The 20231-nt window shown below is 47.1% G+C and overlaps 2 protein-coding genes across 2 annotated transcripts; both read left to right on the top strand.

The window, feature by feature from the left end:
* The first annotated feature begins 285 nt into the window (after window positions 1-285).
* Window positions 286-8508, top strand: ovol1a (ovo-like zinc finger 1a). Its single transcript, XM_041238142.1, has 4 exons — window positions 286-739; window positions 5932-6146; window positions 6707-6893; window positions 7548-8508. Exons 1-4 carry the CDS (start codon window positions 640-642, stop codon window positions 7853-7855), a joined length of 810 nt encoding a protein of 269 aa, XP_041094076.1. The 5' UTR covers window positions 286-639; the 3' UTR covers window positions 7856-8508.
* A 3226-nt stretch (window positions 8509-11734) lies between these two features.
* LOC121306300 (sorting nexin-32-like) lies at window positions 11735-20223 on the top strand (the record flags this gene model as incomplete). The annotated part of the gene is made up of 9 exons (XM_041238042.1): window positions 11735-13607; window positions 15147-15245; window positions 17165-17281; window positions 17478-17599; window positions 17731-17854; window positions 18502-18606; window positions 18813-18918; window positions 19681-19756; window positions 20166-20223. Coding segments are annotated over exons 1-9 (849 nt in total), but the record flags the coding sequence as incomplete, so codon positions are not given.
* Between the last annotated feature and the right edge of the window lie 8 nt (window positions 20224-20231).

The raw sequence follows: 20231 nt of genomic DNA, 5'->3' as shown, positions 1-20231 counted from the left end.
AGCGATCAGAAACTCAACCCCAACAATAAATCAGCAAAGACGGTACCAAAATAAAAGAGAAACTTGGAAAGAGAACCCAAACCGGTTAGTAATGGGTTTAGCTATCTGGTTTTTTTTTGTTTTGTTTTGTTTTCTGATAACTGCCTTTTTGTGTGTGTGTGTGTGTGTGTGTGTGTGTGTTGTCTCTACCACCTCCGAGCTGAATGGAAACCGGTTCAACAGGTAACAAGAAAGGTGGCTATCACCGTTATTTCTCCACGCATGCGCCGTCCGCCCCTTTTCCTGCTTAATTTCTATCAGCAGCAGGATCCCTGAGCGCTTCATACTTACTTTCCCCCCCCCTCTCTCTCTCTGTCTCCGCTAAGGAGCTCACTTAAGGGACGGAGGGGGGTGTGTGCGCGTTTAATTGACCGCAAAAAAAAAGGAAAAGGCTTGGTCCTGGTTCTGTAGCCGCTCTGGAGAGCCCGTCCTTGTTACAGAGTTGACTCTGTGAAGTTGAAGAAGTGGAAGTAAAGTTTTGTTCTCCCCCTCACCCCTCCCCGCTCGCTAGAAGGCAGGCTGGTCGCAGCCTCGCCGCAGTTACCTGAGATCCGTAAGGTGTGGGCTCCAAGGGAGCAGGAGAAAACGTTAGAGTTAACAATGCCTAGAGCTTTCCTAGTGAAAAAACATTGCGCTTCAGCCGGGACAAGAAACTGGAGCGACCTGCCCGACGAACAACGAGGGGAGATTTATATACCAGGTAAGCTATTATTTACTTATAAAAACGTTTCTTTTTTTATCTCCTGTAATAGCCTTTTTCGACCTTCAGCCCCGGGTAGTCATTTCCTTATGCATAAAGCACACTACGGTTTATTGAAACTACAGGTAACGCTAAGTTTTAAGGGAAAAAGTAATGCGACTGTTTTTTTTTTAAAATTTTTTTTTTAATCTCCTGTATTTTAAAGTTACTGAGGCATGACTTAGATAATAAAATACGTATTCTGGTATTTAAATACGTGTTTGTTTGTTTGTTTGTTTGTTCTTCATAATTACGTATTCGTTTGGTTATTCATGTAAGCGGCATACAGAAACTAAAATAAATTAACTGTTTGTATGAAAAGTTCCGCTGTTCAGCTCAAATATAGACTAATGCAGCTTTATTTTTAAAAGGTCAATAACTAATACACACACTGTAATGCCAGCGTATTTAGATTTACTCCCTTCACGCCAAGTCTTTATCAACAATATATATATATATATATATATATATATATATATATATATATATATATATATATATGTGTGTGTGTGTGTGTGTATTTTTTTCTATCCTCTGTTATTCATTTATTTTAACGTAAATGTTCAATTCGGTAATAAACTAAAACATGCAACTCAAATGCAAAATAATAATAATAATAATAATAATAGCGTGGTAAAACAATCTCGTTTTGTTTTTTTTGTTTTTTTGTTTTGTTGCATTGTATCCGGGGTTTGGATAATTGCTGGTTAATGTTTACTGTAAGCTACCTACGCTGGCAAAATAACGGACTCTCCCTCTCCAGACTGCCGCCTTTAGCAAACATGCACACAGGTTCTGTTAGCCGAGAGCTCGGCGCGACGCACACACACTGACGCACACACACACACACACACACACTCTCTCACACACACACACACACACACACACACACACACACACACACACACAATGGCGAGCTGGGTTACACGACACTTGGCTTTTCACACGGGAGCCTGTAATTTATTGACAGTCCTGTATCAGCGATCAGCGATCAGCTATTGTCCGGGAACTGTTCCTGTTGACTCCGTGTTAGAAGTTCCTGCGCTTGGCACACCTACTGCTAACTGACTTAAAAAAAAAAAAAAAAAAAAAAAAAAAAAAACACAAAACAAAAACCCAGAATTGAACGGGTTTTGAATTCTGCCACCTCGTTTATAAGATACACACAAGCCTTTAAAGGGTTTTTTATCCACTTATATCCACCTACTTATTATCCACCTTTAAAGGGCAAAATATCCACTTATAAGAGACTATGAATAGAATAATAATAATAATAATAATAATAATAATAATAATAATAATAATATGATGCATTAATAAAAACACATTCAGATATCAGTATCACTGTGAGAAATCCATATTATATTATTATTATTATTATTATTATTTATTATTATATTATTATTATTATTATTATCAGTTATTTAGTGGACCCTTTTTACAAAAGCAACTTGCAGAGACCAGGAGGGTGAACTCTGCTTCATCAACAACCGCTGCTGCTGCTGCAGAGTCTCTTCCAATAGGACCTCGTTTGTTTGAAGGACGGAGCACAAGGAGGTGAAGTCACACAGGTGGAACACACACACACACACACACACACACACACACACACACACACACACACACACACACACACACAGGAAGTCAGTGCCTGGGATTTGAACCTCCTGGTATCAAGCCCCCTTTTCTTTGACCGCTGGACCAGCGAGTCTATCTTCAGATGTACTCGGGTGCAGTTCCAATCTATTACCATATCAATGACATTTTGAGAACAATATTAAATAGTTTTCTTATCTAGTGCCCAAACTGCAGAGCGTGTCACAAAACATTCCCAGAACAGAGCGCCAGTAACGTTGTCAGATACATGATTAAAACCGTTCAACCTGGTCACGCTGGCAAGCACACGCTGCTCTGAAGATCACTGGACTGCTACACAGGCTTCTGAAGGCTGGTTTGCAGACTCCCCTCTTCAAGAGGAACGAACCCCACTATCTCCTACCTGTGAGAGCAATCGTCCAGACTGACTGAGGAGGGTGTGGGAGTGCTTGAGAAACTGTGTGTGTGTGTGTGTGCGTTTGTCTCAGTGTGTGTGTGTGTGTGCGTCAGTGTGTGTGTGTGTGTCAGTGTGTGTGCGTCTCAGTGTGTGTGTGTTTGTCTCAGTGTGTGTGTCTCAGTGTGTGTGTCTCAGTGTGTGTGCGTCTCCGTGTGTGTGTTTGTGTGTGTGTGTGTTTGTGTGTGTGTGTGTTTCTGTACATATGTAGATATATCTGTAGAAAGACCTTACCTTTGCATAGGCAGTGTTCTGCAATGTTTGAACTTATCAGAAGAAAAGAAATCAGTCAAAGCCCTATTTCATTTAGCCCTGTAACTTTCACTCCAATAGGAAATCGGGAGTCAATGCAAAATCCTCTAGCACTATAAATCAGTGTGCGTGTGTGTGTGTGTGAGCGTGTGTGTGTGTGTGTGTGTGCGTGTGAGTGACTTTGTTTAATTTCTTTTATCAGAATGACAATAGCAGCCTATTTTCTTTCTGTTAGCAACGGGAAATAATAATAATATAAAACCCAAGCATTGTGCCAGGCTAGAGCTGGCTGTGGATGTGTGTTTACTCGAGGTGTCCTCTGTTCAGCGTGTAGCTGGGTGTCCTTTTCATAGGGTAAAGTATAGGTTAGATGGTGCCATTTCCATCACCCCCTCACAGCCCTCGACGCTGCACGTGTATCAACAAGCACCTTCAATCAGTTACTCCTGTAATCTGCACTTACTGTAAACCTAATGTTCATTTACCCCAAAGGGAGCACTGTGACATCACGCAAACCCTGCACTCTGATTGACTGGTCTAATTCAGCTCAATATAGCCCAGTGGTCTTTTTAACCACTGAGCTCCTCAAACCCACTCCTGCAACACTGCAGCCCAGGACTCCAACCACTGAGCTCCTCAAACCCACTGCCTTCCACACTGCAGCCCCGCTCTGTAACCACTGAGCTCCTCAAACCCACTGCCTTCCACACTGCAGCCCAGGACTCTAACCACTGAGCTCCTCAAACCCACTGCCTTCCGCACTGCAGCCCCGCTCTGTAACCACTGAGCTCCTCAAACCCACTGCCTTCCACACTGCAGCCCAGCGCTTCTAACCACTGAGCTCCTCAAACCCACTGCCTTCCACACTGCAGCCCAGCACTCTAACCACTGAGCTCCTCAAACCCACTGCCTTCCACACTGCAGCCCCGCTCTGTAACCACTGAGCTCCTCAAACCCACTGCCTTCCACACTGCAGCCCAGCTCTCTAACCACTGAGCTCCTCAAACCCACTGCCTTCCACACTGCAGCCCAGCACTCTAACCACTGAGCTCCTCAAACCCACTGCCTTCCACACTGCAGCCCAGCACTCTAACCACTGAGCTCCTCAAACCCACTGCCTTCCACAGCTGCTCAGCCCCACTGCCTAACCACTGAGCTCCTCAAACCCACTGCCTTCCACACTGCAGCCCAGCCCAGCTCTGTAACCACTGAGCTCCTCAAACCCACTGCCTTCCACACTGCAGCCCAGCACTCTAACCACTGAGCTCCTCAAACCCACTGCCTTCCACACTGCAGCCCAGCTCTCTAACCACTGAGCTCCTCAAACCCACTGCCTTCCACACTGCAGCCCAGCACTTCTCCTCAAACCCACTGCCTTCCTCACTGCAGCCCAGCTCTGTAACCACTGAGCTCCTCAAACCCACTGCCTTCCACACTGCAGCCCAGGACTCTAACCACTGAGCTCCTCAAACCCACTGCCTTCCGCACTGCAGCCCAGCTTCAGGGGAAAAATACATTTATCAAAACCAACCTGAATGTTGTTTTTTTATTTATTTATTTATTTATTTTTTTTAACAAACGCATTACAGAACTCTGACCTGCGGCGAGCATTTCATGAACGCGAATCTACTTTATGAAACTATGAAGGAATCGGTTATTGACGTTATCTAGACGTGTCGCTTTAAGGCCAGTGTAAATTCTAACAGCGTTAAAACAGCAACAGTGACGCAGTTATCACAGCTGATTGATATGCAGAACTTAAAAAAAAAAAAACCACTCAAACCCTTAGAAAAGTTTTCTCCATAGTAAAAGCACAGCAAAGTGTATGAAAGTATAGAGCAAGCATGAGAGGGAAGCGTTGGAAGAGAGGTGTGGTAAAGCATTCAACAAGCCCAGGGCAAACCACTTTAAAATATGCACAGTGTGGGCTGGGGAAATCATGAGAGGGGAGAGCTGTCAGATACCAAGCACGCCTATTGCAGTGAACTCTTGTAAGGGAGTCGGGTGTTCTGATGGTTTTATTTTCACTCTGACAATGCTGTCAGCGTTTATGCTTTGAGAGCGTGCTCTCGGATATTGTGCAACAGAAAAAGAAACGCTGTGTCGTCATGCAAAGGGTTAACCTGTGCACCCCCCCCACAAGCAGGACAAACCTGCCTGGCAGGGCGGCTTCCTGATTCACAGAAAAATGAACACGCCACTGCGTCAACAATAGGGAAAAAAAACTTCAACGCAGATTTTAACAGGGGAGGGTGGGGAGGCGCCTCGCTGCCTCCCTCCTTCCCTCCCTCCCTCCCTCCCTCCCTCCCTCTCCAGCACAGCCTCGCCTAGCTCTCTGCAAGTCTACCTGCTTTCAGGAAAGCGCCAGCCTGTATCCGAGCAATCCCTCCAGCGCTGATAATCCACTGAGGGGTTTTGAAAGAGCCAGGGAATCATCAGCCATCCCAGGATTATCACAAAAAAAAAATCCTAGTCTAATCAAACCAAACCCTTAGGTATCTTGGGAATAAGACTCCTGTTGCATAGCAGTGTCATCCAGTCCAGGTTTTACTGCTAGCAGCTTGATCAGCCCCCAGTGTGTCTAGCTAACAAGCTCAGGTGTGTCTGATTATTAAACTCCTAGTGAAAGCAGGACTGGATCACACTGCTGTGCAGCGGGAGTCTGATTATTAAACTCCTAGTGAAAGCAGGACTGGATCACACTGCTGTGCAGCGGGAGTCTGATTATTAAACTCCTAGTGAAACCTGTCTGAGGTCCTGTAAAGGTCTCTGCTGTGTGTTTGTGTTATATATATATATATATAAACACATACACTCCAGCGTCTAACTGCTGTCTGTGTTCCTTTCTCAGTGTCTCTGGGATTCTCTCACTATGCCACTGAGACAGAGGCCAGTCCTGCCGAAGCGGCCCTGTGTCTCTCCACGCACCCGCCCAGCGCCGCTCGGGATTCTGGGTACCGAGCCGAGCTGCCTTCCTGCAACGCCAAGGGGGCGGGTCAAAGTTCAGAGGTCAACGACAAACCGCCCGCCAAGAAGGACAGCACCTACGTCCGCTCTAAAATCAAGGTGCGTGATTTTAAACAGTTTTTTGGGTCACACAGCTGCTAGAGAGCCACGGTCCACCAAGCTCTTAAACTTCTAGCAAAACCAGGAATGGATCAGACCGCTATACGAGGGGAGTCTTGTTTCCTTCCCAGCGTACTAAATAAAACATGGCAGGCAATTGCAAACCATGGGATAGTGTAACCGAGATAGAAACTGCTGAATGTTCTTCCCTCGTCTTAAGCCTTAATGCACAGAGAGCAGATAGAGACAGACTTGCTCTCTGGAGAGAAAGAAAAAGAAAACTCCAAGAAGCAACTCATGCAAAAGAAATAAAATAAAAGAACCATGAAAAGTTTATTTTTGCATTGAACGTTTCAGGACAAGGTTCAAAGTGCAGACAAGTGCAAAGAGCAAATAATTGCAAAGGAGTCTTATTACCCTGCAATTAAACGCGTTGCAGTGGGCTCTGCTGCCCTGTCCTATTAATTTATTCAGCAGACACCTTTATCCAGGTAGCGTGAGGAGGAGGAGGAGGAGGCAGGGAGGCAGTGAGCTGTCCTGAAGTTCTCTCCTGTCTGCAGGTGACCACAGGAGAGCTGCCCAAGGAAGCCTTTGCCTGTCAGGTGTGTGAGAAGAGCTTCCAGTTCCAGCGTATGCTGAACAGACACATGAAGTGTCACAACAACATGAAGAGGCACCTGTGCACGTTCTGCGGGAAGGGCTTCAACGACACCTTCGACCTGAAGAGGCACGTCCGCACGCACACAGGTGAGGGCTGAGGACCAGGGAGAGGCCAGTACTGCTGATCCCTGCTCCCCCCTGTATTCTCAATGCTGTTCCCTGCTCCCCCCTGTATTCTCAATGCTGTTCCCTGTATTCTCAATGCTGTTCCCTGCTCCCCCCTGTATTCTCAATGCTGTTCCCTGCTCCCCCCTGTATTCTCAATGCTGTTCCCTTTATTCTCAATGCTGTTCCCTGTATTCTCAATGCTGTTCCCTGCTCCCCCCCTGTATTCTCAATGCTGATCCCTGTTCCCCCCTGTATTCTCAATGCTGTTCCCTTTATTCTCAATGCTGTTCCCTGCTCCCCCCTGTATTCTCAATGCTGTTCCCTGCTCCCCCCTGTATTCTCAATGCTGTTCCCTGCTCCCCCCTGTATTCTCAATGCTGTTCCCTGTATTCTCAATGCTGTTCCCTGCTCCCCCCTGTATTCTCAATGCTGATCCATGCTCCCCCCTGTATTCTCAATGCTGATCCCTGTTCCCCCCCTGTATTCTCAATGCTGTTCCCTTTATTCTCAATTCTGTTCCCTGCTCCCCCCATGTATTCTCAATGCTGATCCATGCTCCCCCCCTGTATTCTCAATTCTGTTCCCTGCTCCCCCCATGTATTCTCAATGCTGTTCCCCGCTCCCCCCCCCCAGGCGTGCGCCCCTACAAGTGCAGCCTGTGTGAGAAGGCCTTCACCCAGCGCTGCTCGCTGGAGTCCCACATGAAGAAGATTCACGCTGTGGTGCAGCTCTACGCGTACAAGGAACGCCGCAACAAACTGTACGTGTGCGAGGAGTGCGGCTACACAGGGGACAGCCAGGAGTCACAGCTCGCCCACCTCCGAGAGAGGCACCCCCAGTCCCACCTCCTCCAGCGCAAAACCACACGGAAACTCGCAGGCGGGACGTGCGAGGAGGGCACCGTCAGGGGTCCCCACCAGAGCCCATCCTCCAGCCTTTAAATCCGTGCGCGTGGGACCCTGAGCAAGTCGCTGCTCCTCCTTGTGTGTTTTTTTTTTTTTTCTCCCAAACTTAATCGCTTATTGGTGAATTCCACTCCTGGTCTTTGCTCCAACCCTGTTAAAAAAAAAAAAACGGTTTCATTCAATTAGACCTCCGTCCAGACCCTGATTCATGATTCACGAGCTAAAACCTGGAGTGGAATTCTGGACCTCCAGGACCGGGATTGAGTGGATGCCCCCCCTGCTTGAAAATGAGGGCAGTTTTCCAATCGACATGCAAGCTAGGCAGAGCGGGGTGGGGGGGGGGGTGTCTGTTTCTCCAGTGGTCTGAGCCACCCTGTCAGAAATTCACAGAAATCCAGAATCACATCGAGTTTTGTTTTAAACGTGCGCTTGTAGATTTTGTAAATAAGATTCGAAGGGGAAGTTCTTCCTTCGTTTTCTTTTGTTGGTTTTATATGAAATGAATCACGCAGCTCTTGTAAAATGGCTTTGTTTTTAATAGCTGTAAGCTCTGCTTGAGGGCGAAGGGGGCTTTAGAAAGAGGTGAACTTTTTTTATGAGGGGCGATGAACGGAAAAACAACTTTTAATTTTTTTTAATGTAGGTCTCTATCTATCTATCTATCTACAATATCTGTCTATCTATCTATCTACAGTATCTACCGTATCTATCTACAGTCTCTATCTGTATCTATCTATCTATCTACAGTCTCTATCTGTATCTATCTATCTATCTATCTACAGTATCTATCTATCTACAGTCTCTATCTGTATCTATCTATTTATCTACAGTATCTATCTATCTACAGTATCTATCTATCTACAGTCTCTATCTGTATCTATCTATCTACAGTATCTATCTATCTATTTATCTATCTCTATCTATCTGTCTCTCTATCTATCTGTATATGTAAGCCAAGTTTACACTGTACAGTTTTCTCTTGTAACATGTCCTATGTTACGTGCATGGCTAAAGTCTCACAAGACAAGTGTCTGAAGAGACAGAAATGTATTGCCAACCACTGTCTCCAGTAGAAATGATCTGCTTGTGTGTTTGAGCTCTTCGATGCTGAAGGTGCTGTCTGCATGTGGAGCGATGCACTGTGGATTAGACCGTGCCGCTCCGAGATCGTTATACAAAGGGAGTTTACATTTTTACTGGTCTCATTTTGTTTTGTTTTTCTCAGGATCAGATACCAGTTTACAAGCCAAGGAGTTGATATTCTGAGGCGGGGGAGGGAATTGTCTAATTGAAAAAAATACATATCTATTTATATATCTATTTTTTTTTTTTTTCTTCTAATAAACTGAAATTTTGGTTTATAAATCGATTGACTTTTGTCGATTTGGTTTGATTCGCGATCAGAATGTTTATGTTGGCGGCCGTGAGGGAGGGAAGCGGTGTGGCTTTAGTGGAGCTGAGGAGGGACTGGGAGGGAGGGAAGCGGTGTGGCTTTAGTGGAGCTGAGGAGGGACTGGGAGGGAGGGAAGCAGTGTGGCTCTAGTGGAGCTGAGGAGGGACTGGGAGGGAGGGAAGCAGTGTGGCTCTAGTGGAGCTGAGGAGGGACTGGGAGGGAGGGAAGCAGTGTGGCTCTAGTGGAGCTGAGGAGGGACTGGGAGGAGGGAAGCAGTGTGGCTCTAGTGGAGCTGAGGAGGGACTGGGAGGGAGGGAAGCAGTGTGGCTTTAGTGGAGCTGAGGAGGGACTGGGAGGGAGGGAAGCAGTGTGGCTTTAGTGGAGCTGAGGAGGGACTGGGAGGGAGGGAAGCGGTGTGGCTTTAGTGGAGCTGAGGAGGGACTGGGAGGGTGGAAGCAGTGTGGCTCTAGTGGAGCTGAGGAGGGACTGGGAGGGAGGGAAGCAGTGTGGCTTTAGTGGAGCTGAGGAGGGACTGGGAGGGAGGGAAGCAGTGTGGCTCTAGTGGAGCTGAGGAGGGACTGGGAGGTGTGGAAGCAGTGTGGCTTTAGTGGAGCTGAGGAGGGACTGGGAGGGAGGGAAGCAGTGTGGCTCTAGTGGAGCTGAGGAGGGACTGGGAGGGAGGGAAGCAGTGTGGCTCTAGTGGAGCTGAGGAGGGACTGGGAGGGAGGGAAGCAGTGTGGCTCTAGTGGAGCTGAGGAGGGACTGGGAGGGAGGGAAGCAGTGTGGCTCTAGTGGAGCTGAGGAGGGACTGGGAGGGAGGGAAGCAGTGTGGCTCTAGTGGAGCTGAGGAGGGACTGGGAGGGAGGGAAGCAGTGTGGCTCTAGTGGAGCTGAGGAGGGACTGGGAGGGAGGGAAGCAGTGTGGCTCTAGTGGAGCTGAGGAGGGACTGGGAGGGAGGGAAGCAGTGTGGCTCTAGTGGAGCTGAGGAGGGACTGGGAGGGAAGCAGTGTGGCTCTAGTGGAGCTGAGGAGGGACTGGGAGGGAGGGAAGCAGTGTGGCTCTAGTGGAGCTGAGGAGGGACTGGGAGGGAGGGAAGCAGTGTGGCTCTAGTGGAGCTGAGGAGGGACTGGGAGGGAGGGAAGCAGTGTGCCTCTAGTGGAGCTGAGGAGGGACTGGGAGGGAGGGAAGCAGCGTGGCTCTAGTGGAGCTGAGGAGGGACTGGGAGGGAGGGAAGCAGTGTGGCTCTAGTGGAGCTGAGGAGGGACTGGGACGGAGGGAAGCAGTGTGGCTCTAGTGGAGCTGAGGAGGGACTGGGAGGGAGGGAAGCAGTGTGCCTCTAGTGGAGCTGAGAAGAGACTGGGAGGGAAGGAAGCAGTAGGGAGATGAAGTGTCCTAGAGAATACCAAGAGGATATTTAATATTTTACAGAACCGGCCTTTTGGGACTCAAAGGGGTTACTCCTCTTCCTCCTGCTCCTCCTCCTCCAGGTGATTTGAAACCAGTTCTTCCAGAATACCCTGGAAGCGCAGAGTAAACTCACAGCGGGTTCGGTCTCGGCTCCAACACACACACACACACCTGTGCTCAGGAGTGATTGTATAACAGCATTAGGAAACACAGTGTCTCTTACAGAACGTTACCACAGATCACTGTGTTGTTTCTCCCCATGATTACACTGTGCATCTACCACAGCTTACCCTGGTCTGCCTTGGTCTTTAATAAGCTTTCCCATAACTCTCTGGGCTTCACCAGGATTACCTCTGCTTGTTACACTGCAATCTTGAATTATTTTGCATTGATATTTATCGTTAAAAATGTATTGGGAAGGAATTTGATTTAGACCCGTCAGTTGTTAAATCAATTTAAAAGGGGAAGCGTAACGGTTTGACCCCCTTTTTGCAAGGTCAAAGCGCCGAAGACGTCTTGCAAAGCAGGATCGCGCTGAGAACACGCACACGAGCTGCAGCGCCATCACCCGGCACTAAGTGGTACTACACCTCCAGCACACCATTTTTTTTTTAAAACGATGTTTATTTTAAAATGCCTAGGAATTATATATATATAAATTCTTATTTCTAATTAATGAAAGTTGGTTCTGAATTATATAAAGTTGTTCCAGTCTCTCCGGCATATTTTGTTTTATCACATTTTCCCCGGGCTGTTCAATATACAACATGGCTAGTTTTACAGTAGATATGAGTGTTTAGCGGATATGTGTCGTTCTTGTGTTTAATTATATTTTTTCTTTTGTCCGTGTATTAACAAACTTTACATGTACTAGCGCAAGCACTTGTAGAAAATATCCTTTCAATGATTCTCTTACCTTTACTGCGCTAAAATATCACCTAAATTAGCTTATCTTTTGAATGCTACAACTGATTCCTTAAAAAAAAAATGCTTTTCATTTTTTCTGTACGTAGGTAGAAGTGTTTCCAAACTATCTGAGGAAATATTAAGCAAAATAATTTCTGGGAGAATTAATTTTTTTTTTTTTTTTTTTTTTTTTGGAGCGACAAGCTTTATCAATGAATGAAAACGATGGCTTTTTTTTTTGTAACTTTTAGCTTGTGTCTCGATTATATCAGATACCTCGCCTACTTCATTTATTTATGTGTTTTTTTTTTCTGTTTTGTTTTTGTTTTTCTTAAGTACAGTTATGCAATCCCGTCGTTTATGATTTGTTTTCAGCTCGAAAGACGGTTAGACACACAGAAACCAACAAGCCCTGACAAAACACACACAGCAGCTCTCTCAATGCAGGCAGAGAGGTTTCGACAAAACACGACACACCTGCCTAATTACCTGCTCGATACCGTTACAGGGCTTCCCAAACCCGGTCCCGGGCCCCCTCCGCTGTGTCTGCTGGCTCTCACTCCAGCCGAGATCTCAATTACTCAGCTAATCCCTTAATTGAACCGACAATTCGCCTAATTAGACCCGTTTTCCTTGTTTTCAGCTTTTAAAAACAGCTGCAGAAAAGTTAGCCGCAACATTCTGTAAGTGGCTTGAACTCTGCAGCTGGGTTTTTTTTTTAAGAGCTAAAAACAAATACAAAGGTCTAATTAAGCAGATGGTTGAGTGTTTGAGAGCTGTGGACCTGGGTTGGGAAATCTTGTGTTAGGATCTCGCTTCGAAATCCAGAAAAAAAAAAAAACAACAAAAAAAATAAGCTCTCCGACAAAGCGGTTTTGTTTTTTACCCGAGAGGGTCGTGCGCTGACACGTCGCTGCTGAACGCTTTAAATACCAAGTTTGCCTTAAATATGTGTAAAAAAAAAAAAAAACTACAAGAAAAACGTGACCCACTAACCGGGTCGCGTTATTCTCCAAATAAATAAAACGTTAATTCAGCTGCTTGTAAAACATGAAATGGACCGGACTGCTCTGCAACGGGAGTCTTATTGCGATCCCTTTTGTATTATGAGCAATGTTTGGTTAAGCTGTAATATCAATTATATATGAATCGTTTCCAAGAATGTTTTGTGTCGTAATATTTATGCACTGTACAGAACGCCATGACGTCATGCAAGAATAAATCCTGGATTTATTAAAATCAGAGCCAGCGTTGCATGATGTCACAGTGCATGGAACACCGTGACGTCACGTAGGACCAGACCATGGGTTTGAATATAAACAATGACGTCTTTGTCGTGCCGTCAAACCCCTGTAAATACCTCCAAAGTTTTGATTCAAACACAGGCTCCACTTGAGAAAGAGATTTGCTCTGAGTTAACACACACACACACACACACACACACACACACACACACACAATCCACTATGGGAATATGACCCCTCTTCCTTTCCCATTTGCATGTAAATACTCTGGTTAAATGTTATTGATTGATAGTGTGTAATTTTCTGTAGAAAAACACCAGCACGCTGCAGTTCTCTAACTGTACTCTAGAGGGTGACAGATCCCATTGCAAACTGACCCTCAGGTGAGCAAAACCAAAGCCGGTGTTGGACCAAAGCATTCGCAGCTACTCGGCTATTCTCGAATGCTTTAGGTCGGCCTCAATGTATATATATCAATACATGTTTGCATTTTAAGGTAGCAGGATAACAACACCTGGTTTCAAAGCCGTTGTATTCGTTGACTTCATTCCAGTCCACCTTAAGCGGACACCTCGCCAGCTGCCCGCGTGTTTGACGTGAGGGTTGACCAATGGCTCACGCAGAGCGGCCCGCTTGCGCCAATCAGCGCGGAGAGTGGGCGGGCTCGGTGACGCGCGGTCAGCTGGTTTTTAAAGGGGTCTGGTCGGAATCAGCTGACTAATCCGGGTTCGGTGTCTGTTCTGCTATAGAAACACGTTTTGAATTATTTTAGATTATTACCGGATAAATAAATAAAATGAACGAAAGCCAGGCTCTGTTTGTGGGCGAGGACAGCAAGGTAAGACTGGGGACGCTGCGTTTTTAATTTCGTTTAATATTTGTATTTTTTTTTTCTAAAATGGTAAAATAAACATTATAACCCTTTCTCATCTCCACTAATAATAATAATAATAATAATAATAATAATAATAATAATATACCTGTTTTAACAACAAAACCAAACAGAATATATACAAAATACGACATAAATCTATGAAAATCCGGGTAGAAACTTAATTTATCCCCTTGTCTATATAGTGTATCATCCTAACAGTAACGTGTGCATATATAATTAAATCTGCTATTGCTTAGTGTGTTTGTTTTTTTTTTGGGGGGGGGGGGGGGGGTTGACATTGAAATCGATGCTAATAATAATAAATAAATAAATAAATAAATAATAAAAATAAAACAAATCCATGGTTTTTATAATAAATTTTTCCGCCTATTGATATCGTGCACCCCAAATACTGTCTATAGTGCAATAAATACATGCACGCAAATATCTACCTGCTGCAGAAAACCTTTGGTAATGAACGCCTTGTTAAACACCTCCTTCTTGGGTTTTCTTTTTTGTAGTTTCTTGTTAGTAAGTGTTTGCAATGCTGCACAGCTGCGGAGACAGAGACACATAATAGACTGTATTAAAATGCACAGCGTCTGTATAGCTAGGCTGTGGCGGCGGAGAGTTTGCACAGTGAGCGTGGGATTCTCAAGTGACTTTATTATTCATGTATTTATTAGCTGACGCCCTAAAAATATCACGTTGCGGATAAGAGCCGTTATAGAATGCAATGAAATCAGAGCAAAATTAAAGAAAATAAGTACAGAAAAGAATTAAGTTTGTGAACAATTACAAAAAATGTGTTATTATTATTATTATTATTATTATTATTATTATTATTATTATTATGTGCAATTGGAGTCCTGTGGCCATCCCCGAAGAGGCAGGCAGACAGCAGAGTGAAGGCATGCTTGAAAGAGGCAGGCAGGCAGGCAGGCAGGCAGGCAGACAGCAGAGTGAAGGCATGCTTGAAAGAGGCAGGCAGGCAGGCAGGCAGGCAGGCAGGCAGCAGAGTGAAGGCATGCTTGAAAGAGGCAGGCAGGCAGGCAGGCAGCAGGCAGGCAGGCAGGCAGGCAGGCAGACAGCAGAGTGAAGGCATGCTTGAAAGAGGCAGGCAGGCAGGTCGCTGTGAGAAGTAGGTCATGCTGTTACACTGTTTATGGGCGGTGAAGGTCAGCTGGGGCCAGGTGCTGGGCTGGAGTCACGCTATGAGGGGTGGGTGGGGTGCTCTGTGAAGACAGAAAGCAGGTTGAATTGGGTGTCTTGATAAACCCGCTCGCACCCCCCCCCAGGCCAACTTTTGGCTGTTTTGTTAAAATTCCAAACTGTCTCAGAAACCCTTGATGGGATTGTTTTCCTGTGACTCACTGAAGAGGTTCGTCTGTTATTTTTTTTCTAATCCGCGGATCCCCTTGTGATGCTGATATTAAAGAAGACGAGGTTCAGCATTTACCTTGTTTTATCTGTTTGACCTCTTTCTCTCTCTCTCTCTCTCAGTCAGTCTCTGTGGATCTCCACTATGACTCCCGGCTCCAGGTGGAGATTTCGGACGCGGTCAGCGAGCGGGACAAGGTCAAGTTCACCGTCCACACCAAGGTAACACGACTGACCTACCGACCGACGACGGGGGGGGGGATACGTCTGTACTGGGATTCGACTGAAACGTTTGCAACACAAGGCTGTTTATTCTGTAACAGCGAAAACTGCAAAATGATCTCGCGAAAAACAGTCTACCAGCAGCTGTAATGGCGGTCCAGTGGCATTTCCCATTGGATTTCGAAATGTCACGTTTATTTGGGTCGGCTTTGAGACGCTGGCTCCTGCTCTGGTTTGCCATGCGCCGGGGTGATGCCGTCTCGCTAGCTGTGTCTCCTCCTTGTCTTGTTCCTCAGACTAGCCTGCCTCGCTTCAAGAGAGTGGAGTTCTCTGTGGTCAGACAGCATGAGGAATTCATCTGGCTTCACGACACTTACCTGGAAAACGAAGATTACGCTGGGATCAAAACACTCAGGGGTGGCCATCACCCCAACCCCCCCCACCCCCCAAGCAGTTCGTCGAAGTCTTGGGAAAAGCAGTTTTGGGTCTTCCCCAGAGGGTCTCCCCTGGTAAATGCACGGCCGTGTGGTGTGCGGGTTAGTCATACAGTCAAGTGAGGTTCCAGGTCGAGGGGCGGTAAGGGCAGGAGGGCGCCCGTCAGAGGCGAGAGGCGTAGAGTGAGGAGCCAATTTTTCTCAATCCCAGGAACAGGTCGTGAGATTCAGAGTCTCCGTCCGAGGAGGGCAGCTGAAAGAGTTCAGGGAGGGGGACGAGGGACTCCAGACACAGCACGAACTATTGGGCGTGCGTTTTTTTTTCGGGGCAGGCGGTTGCAAAGAAGAAGATAGTGCGACGAACGACCGACCTACCGCTTAACGTCTTGAAAGCGACGCAGTTGACTAGGTCGCCCCAGGGGCCATGCTTTCGCACAAAGGCCGGCCCGGTGATAGGGCCAAAACAGCCATTCGGCTGTTCTAACCTAAGGCTGTGCTCCCATTCCTATGGAAGTCGTGTGCTTAGAGTCTGGATGACGGCCCCTAGGGAAGCGACCAATCCTGATGCATGAGGTGAATCCCTGGTCCCTTGGGGCTTTGTTGCTGGTTCTGCGCTAATCTTCTGCTGATCCCGGAGTCGAACCTACACCACTGGACGTGTTCTGTTATGAAAAGACAGAGGTCTGGACTCTTCATCCTCACCGCTCGCAGGTCTCCACTAAAGGTCTGTGAGCGACGTTTCATTAGGGGCTGTTTGAGGAAAAGCCTCGGGAACTGTAAGGTGAAAGGAAGGGAGGTTGGCTCGATAGACTCGTTCTGAAGGGGTTGCTGGTGGACTGTGCAGGAGAGAGGGGAAGAGGCTGAGAGAGATAATTTTGGTTCAAGGATGATGACTTTCCTCAAAGAACAGAAAACAGAGGAGGTCGACTCGCTTACTTTGTTTTCTTTAGATCTCTCTCTCTCTCTCTCTCTCTCCTCTTCCCTCCCTCTCTCTCTCTCTCTCTCTCTCTCTCTCTCTCTCTCTCTCTCTCTCAGTCCTCTCTCTGTTGTAGGATCTCCCCCCACAGATGATAGGGGGAGAAAGTCGAGACAGGCGTGGATATGAGAGGGAGCTCATACCGGCTCCAGGTGGAGATTTCGGACGCGGTCAGCGAGCGGGACAAGGTCAAGTTCACCGTCCACACCAAGGTAACACGACTGACCTACCGACCGACGACGGGGGGGGGGGATACGTCTGTACTGGGATTCGACTGAAACGTTTGCAACACAAGGCTGTTTATTCTGTAACAGCGAAAACTGCAAAATGATCTCGCGAAAAACAGTCTACCAGCAGCTGTAATGGCGGTCCAGTGGCATTTCCCATTGGATTTCGAAATGTCACGTTTATTTGGGTCGGCTTTGAGACGCTGGCTCCTGCTCTGGTTTGCCATGCGCCGGGGTGATGCCGTCTCGCTAGCTGTGTCTCCTCCTTGTCTTGTTCCTCAGACTAGCCTGCCTCGCTTCAAGAGAGTGGAGTTCTCTGTGGTCAGACAGCACGAGGAATTCATCTGGCTTCACGACACTTACCTGGAAAACGAAGATTACGCTGGGATCAAACACTCAGTGGCCTCACCCCCACCCCCCCACCCCCCAACATAAGCAGTTTTGAGGTCTTCCCCCAGAGGGTCTCCCCTGGTAAATGCACGGCCGTGTGGTGTGCGGGTTAGTCATACAGTCAGGGTCTCGCCCAGTAAAAGATTTATGGAATTATTTTGTAAGCTTCATTTTTTTTTTCCCTGATTGTTTCCCCCACTCCCAGATCCCTCCTGCGCCCCCCAAGCCAGATTTCGAGGCGTCCCGAGAGAAGCTGCAGAAGCTGGGGGAGGGCGACGGCACGATGACCCGCGAGGAGTTCGCCAAGATGAAGCAGGAGCTGGAAGCGTGAGTCCGCAGGGCCACTCCGTCACACCAGGGGGCGCCAAAAACGCCATGCTGTTTATGGAAAGAATAACTATTCAGTGTTGTTCTCTAATGCCTGCTGCCTGGGGTGCTGGCTGTGTCGTGTGCTTTAGGGAGTACCTGGCGATCTTTAAGAAGACCGTGGCGATGCATGAGGTGTTTCTGCAGAGACTGGCTGCGCATCCCGTACTGAGGAGAGACCACAACTTCTACGTGTTCCTGGAGTATGATCAAGACGTGAGTCTGGAGGTGGGGGGTGGGGGAGAGAGAGAGAGAGACACTGGAGGAGGAGAGGAGAGGGGGCAGAGAGGGAAGGGGGAGGAAGATAGGTGGCGGAGACGGGGCTGAGGAGAGGAGAGGGAAGGAGAAGGGGAAGGGGAGAGAGAGATGGGAGAGGGGAGAGGGGAGATAGGGGAGGGGAGAGGGGAGAGAGAGGATAGGGGCAGAGAGGGGAGGGAGTGGAGAGGGAAGGGGAAGGAGAAGGGGAGGGGAGAGAGAGAGGAAGGGGCAGGGAGAGGGAGAGGATAGGTTGCAGAGAGGGGAGGGAGTAGAGAGGGAAGGTGGAGGAGAGGAGAGGGGGAGGAGAGAGAATTCAATCACTCGCTCAAAGTACAAGAAAACTAAACAAACACCTTTGTCAGCACTGGAGGTAATCATCAGGGCTGTGTAGGGTTTCACAGTCTAAAAATAGCTATTCCACGATCTTCTACGACTGTGAAACCGATTTATTAAGGCAGAGAAGCACGTTTCCTCTCTGCAGAGTTGTTGGACAACAGACTCTCCTAAATATTAAAATGCTTACCCTGAAGAAACAGCCGACGCGAAGTTGTAAAATACTTTGTTTTTAAAGGAGGTTCTTGAAGACGCTGGTTTTGTCTCCTCAGCTGAGCGTACGAGGGAAGAACAGGAAGGAAATCTTCGGGGGGTTCTTCAAGAACATGGTGAAGACCGCCGACGAAGCCCTAATTGCCAGCACGTCCGGGCTAAAGGTCACCGTTATTGATTATTGATTGCTAGTAAGCAGGTCACAAAAGACAGCTGCTGGTCATTACGAGGCGGAATCTGTTATATTGTACAGCTCTGTGAATTTGCACACCCTATAGAATGAACTCATTTTCCTTCATGATGTCGAGTGAAAGCTGCTGAATAATGTTCCCTTGTTAACATATTGTTGACCCCTTGCCCTTTGACACAGGAAGTGGACGAGTTCTTTGACCACGAGAGGACCTTTCTCCTGGAGTACCACGTCAGGGTGAAGGAGGCCAGCTTGAAGGCTGACCGGATGACCAGGTCTCACAAAAGTAAGTCCCCAAAAAAACAGGTTCAATCCTCAGTGTAGTTACAGCACAGCCTGGAGAGCAGAGTCTTAATACATACAGGGACTCTGCATTGACTGGAAAACAGCATTCTGTCACAGGGCAGCGCAGGGTTACAATGCAGTCTTCATATTGAAACACAGCTCACAGCCAGTGGAAATAATAACGCTGCTAGAATCCAATATGAACTAGGATGCTGTGTATAATAATAACACTGCTAGAATCCAATATGAACTAGGATGCCGTGTATAATAATAACGCTGCTAGAATCCAATATGAACTAGGATGCCGTGTATAATAATAACACTGCTAGAATCCAATATGAACTAGGATGCCGTGTATAATAATAACGCTGCTAGAATCCAATATGAACTAGGATGCAGCCAGTTAGAATCACAGTGAGTTATATCTGCAGTGTTAGCAGTGCAATAGTGCAAGGACAGCGCCTCAGCTGAGGGTCCTGAAGCTCTCCTAAACCTCAGGCTTCCACTTTCTACACACAGTCTGACCTGTGTTCACACCCCAAACCAGCCAGTCCACGTTCTGAACCTGGGTCGACCGTCTCGCGCCGAGACCAGTCAGACTGATGCAAGGGGAGACCCAGAAAGTAAACCTGGAGTTTTTTTTGGGGGGGGGAGCGACAAGAAGGCGTTGAACCCGTCAGGGCTTGTTCTTTCCCAGCACACAGAGCAGGGTTGCAAATTCACGGCTTTCATTTGTGTACGTCTTTTACCCCCTCCCCCCCAGATGTAGCTGAAGGATACATCCCTGTTTCATCTGCTTTGAGCAGCCTGGGGACCCAGGAAAGCAGCTCTGTCAACAGGTAAGTGTGGCGTGCAAGTATTTTTTTAAACTGATTTTACCTCCCTGTTTTTTTTTCCCCCAAAGCAATTCACCCACACAGCTAAGGGTCTCGATACCAAGAGGTTCAAATCCCGGCTCAGCCATTGACTCGCTGTGTGTGTCCCTGAGCGAGTCGCTTCACCTCCTTGTGCTCCGTCCTTCGGATGAGACTCAAAACAAACGAGGTCCTATTGGAAGAGACTCTGCAGCAGCAGCAGCATTTGTTGATGATGCAGAGTTCACCCTCCTAGTCTCTGCAAGTCTCTCTGGATAAAAGTCTCTGCTAAATGACTCATTATTAATAATAATAATAATAATAATAATAATAATAATAATAATAATAATAATAATAATACTCAGGAGAACTGAAGGGTGTTTTTTTTTTCCAGGAACTTTCTGAAACTTGCAGAGCTGTTTGAGAAACTCCGGGTAAGAATTCAGAAACCTTTCCAATA

Source organism: Polyodon spathula, chromosome 47 (genome assembly GCF_017654505.1).
Source record: "Polyodon spathula isolate WHYD16114869_AA chromosome 47, ASM1765450v1, whole genome shotgun sequence".
NCBI lineage: Eukaryota > Metazoa > Chordata > Actinopteri > Acipenseriformes > Polyodontidae > Polyodon > Polyodon spathula.
Note: the sequence above shows the minus strand (reverse complement) of the source record. Positions and strands in the feature narration are given on the sequence as shown.

What these genes read in the sequence shown, in the direction of transcription:
- ovol1a (XM_041238142.1), top strand. Translation starts at nt 640, where the DNA reads ATGCCTAGAGCTTTCCTAGTGAAAAAACATTGCGCTTCAGCCGGGACA. An exon ending in AGGGGAGATTTATATACCAG is followed by an intron (nt 740 to 5,931) that starts GTAAGCTATTAT and finishes TTCCTTTCTCAG; the next exon opens with TGTCTCTGGGATTCTCTCAC. An exon ending in GCACGTCCGCACGCACACAG is followed by an intron (nt 6,894 to 7,547) that starts GTGAGGGCTGAG and finishes CCCCCCCCCCAG; the next exon opens with GCGTGCGCCCCTACAAGTGC.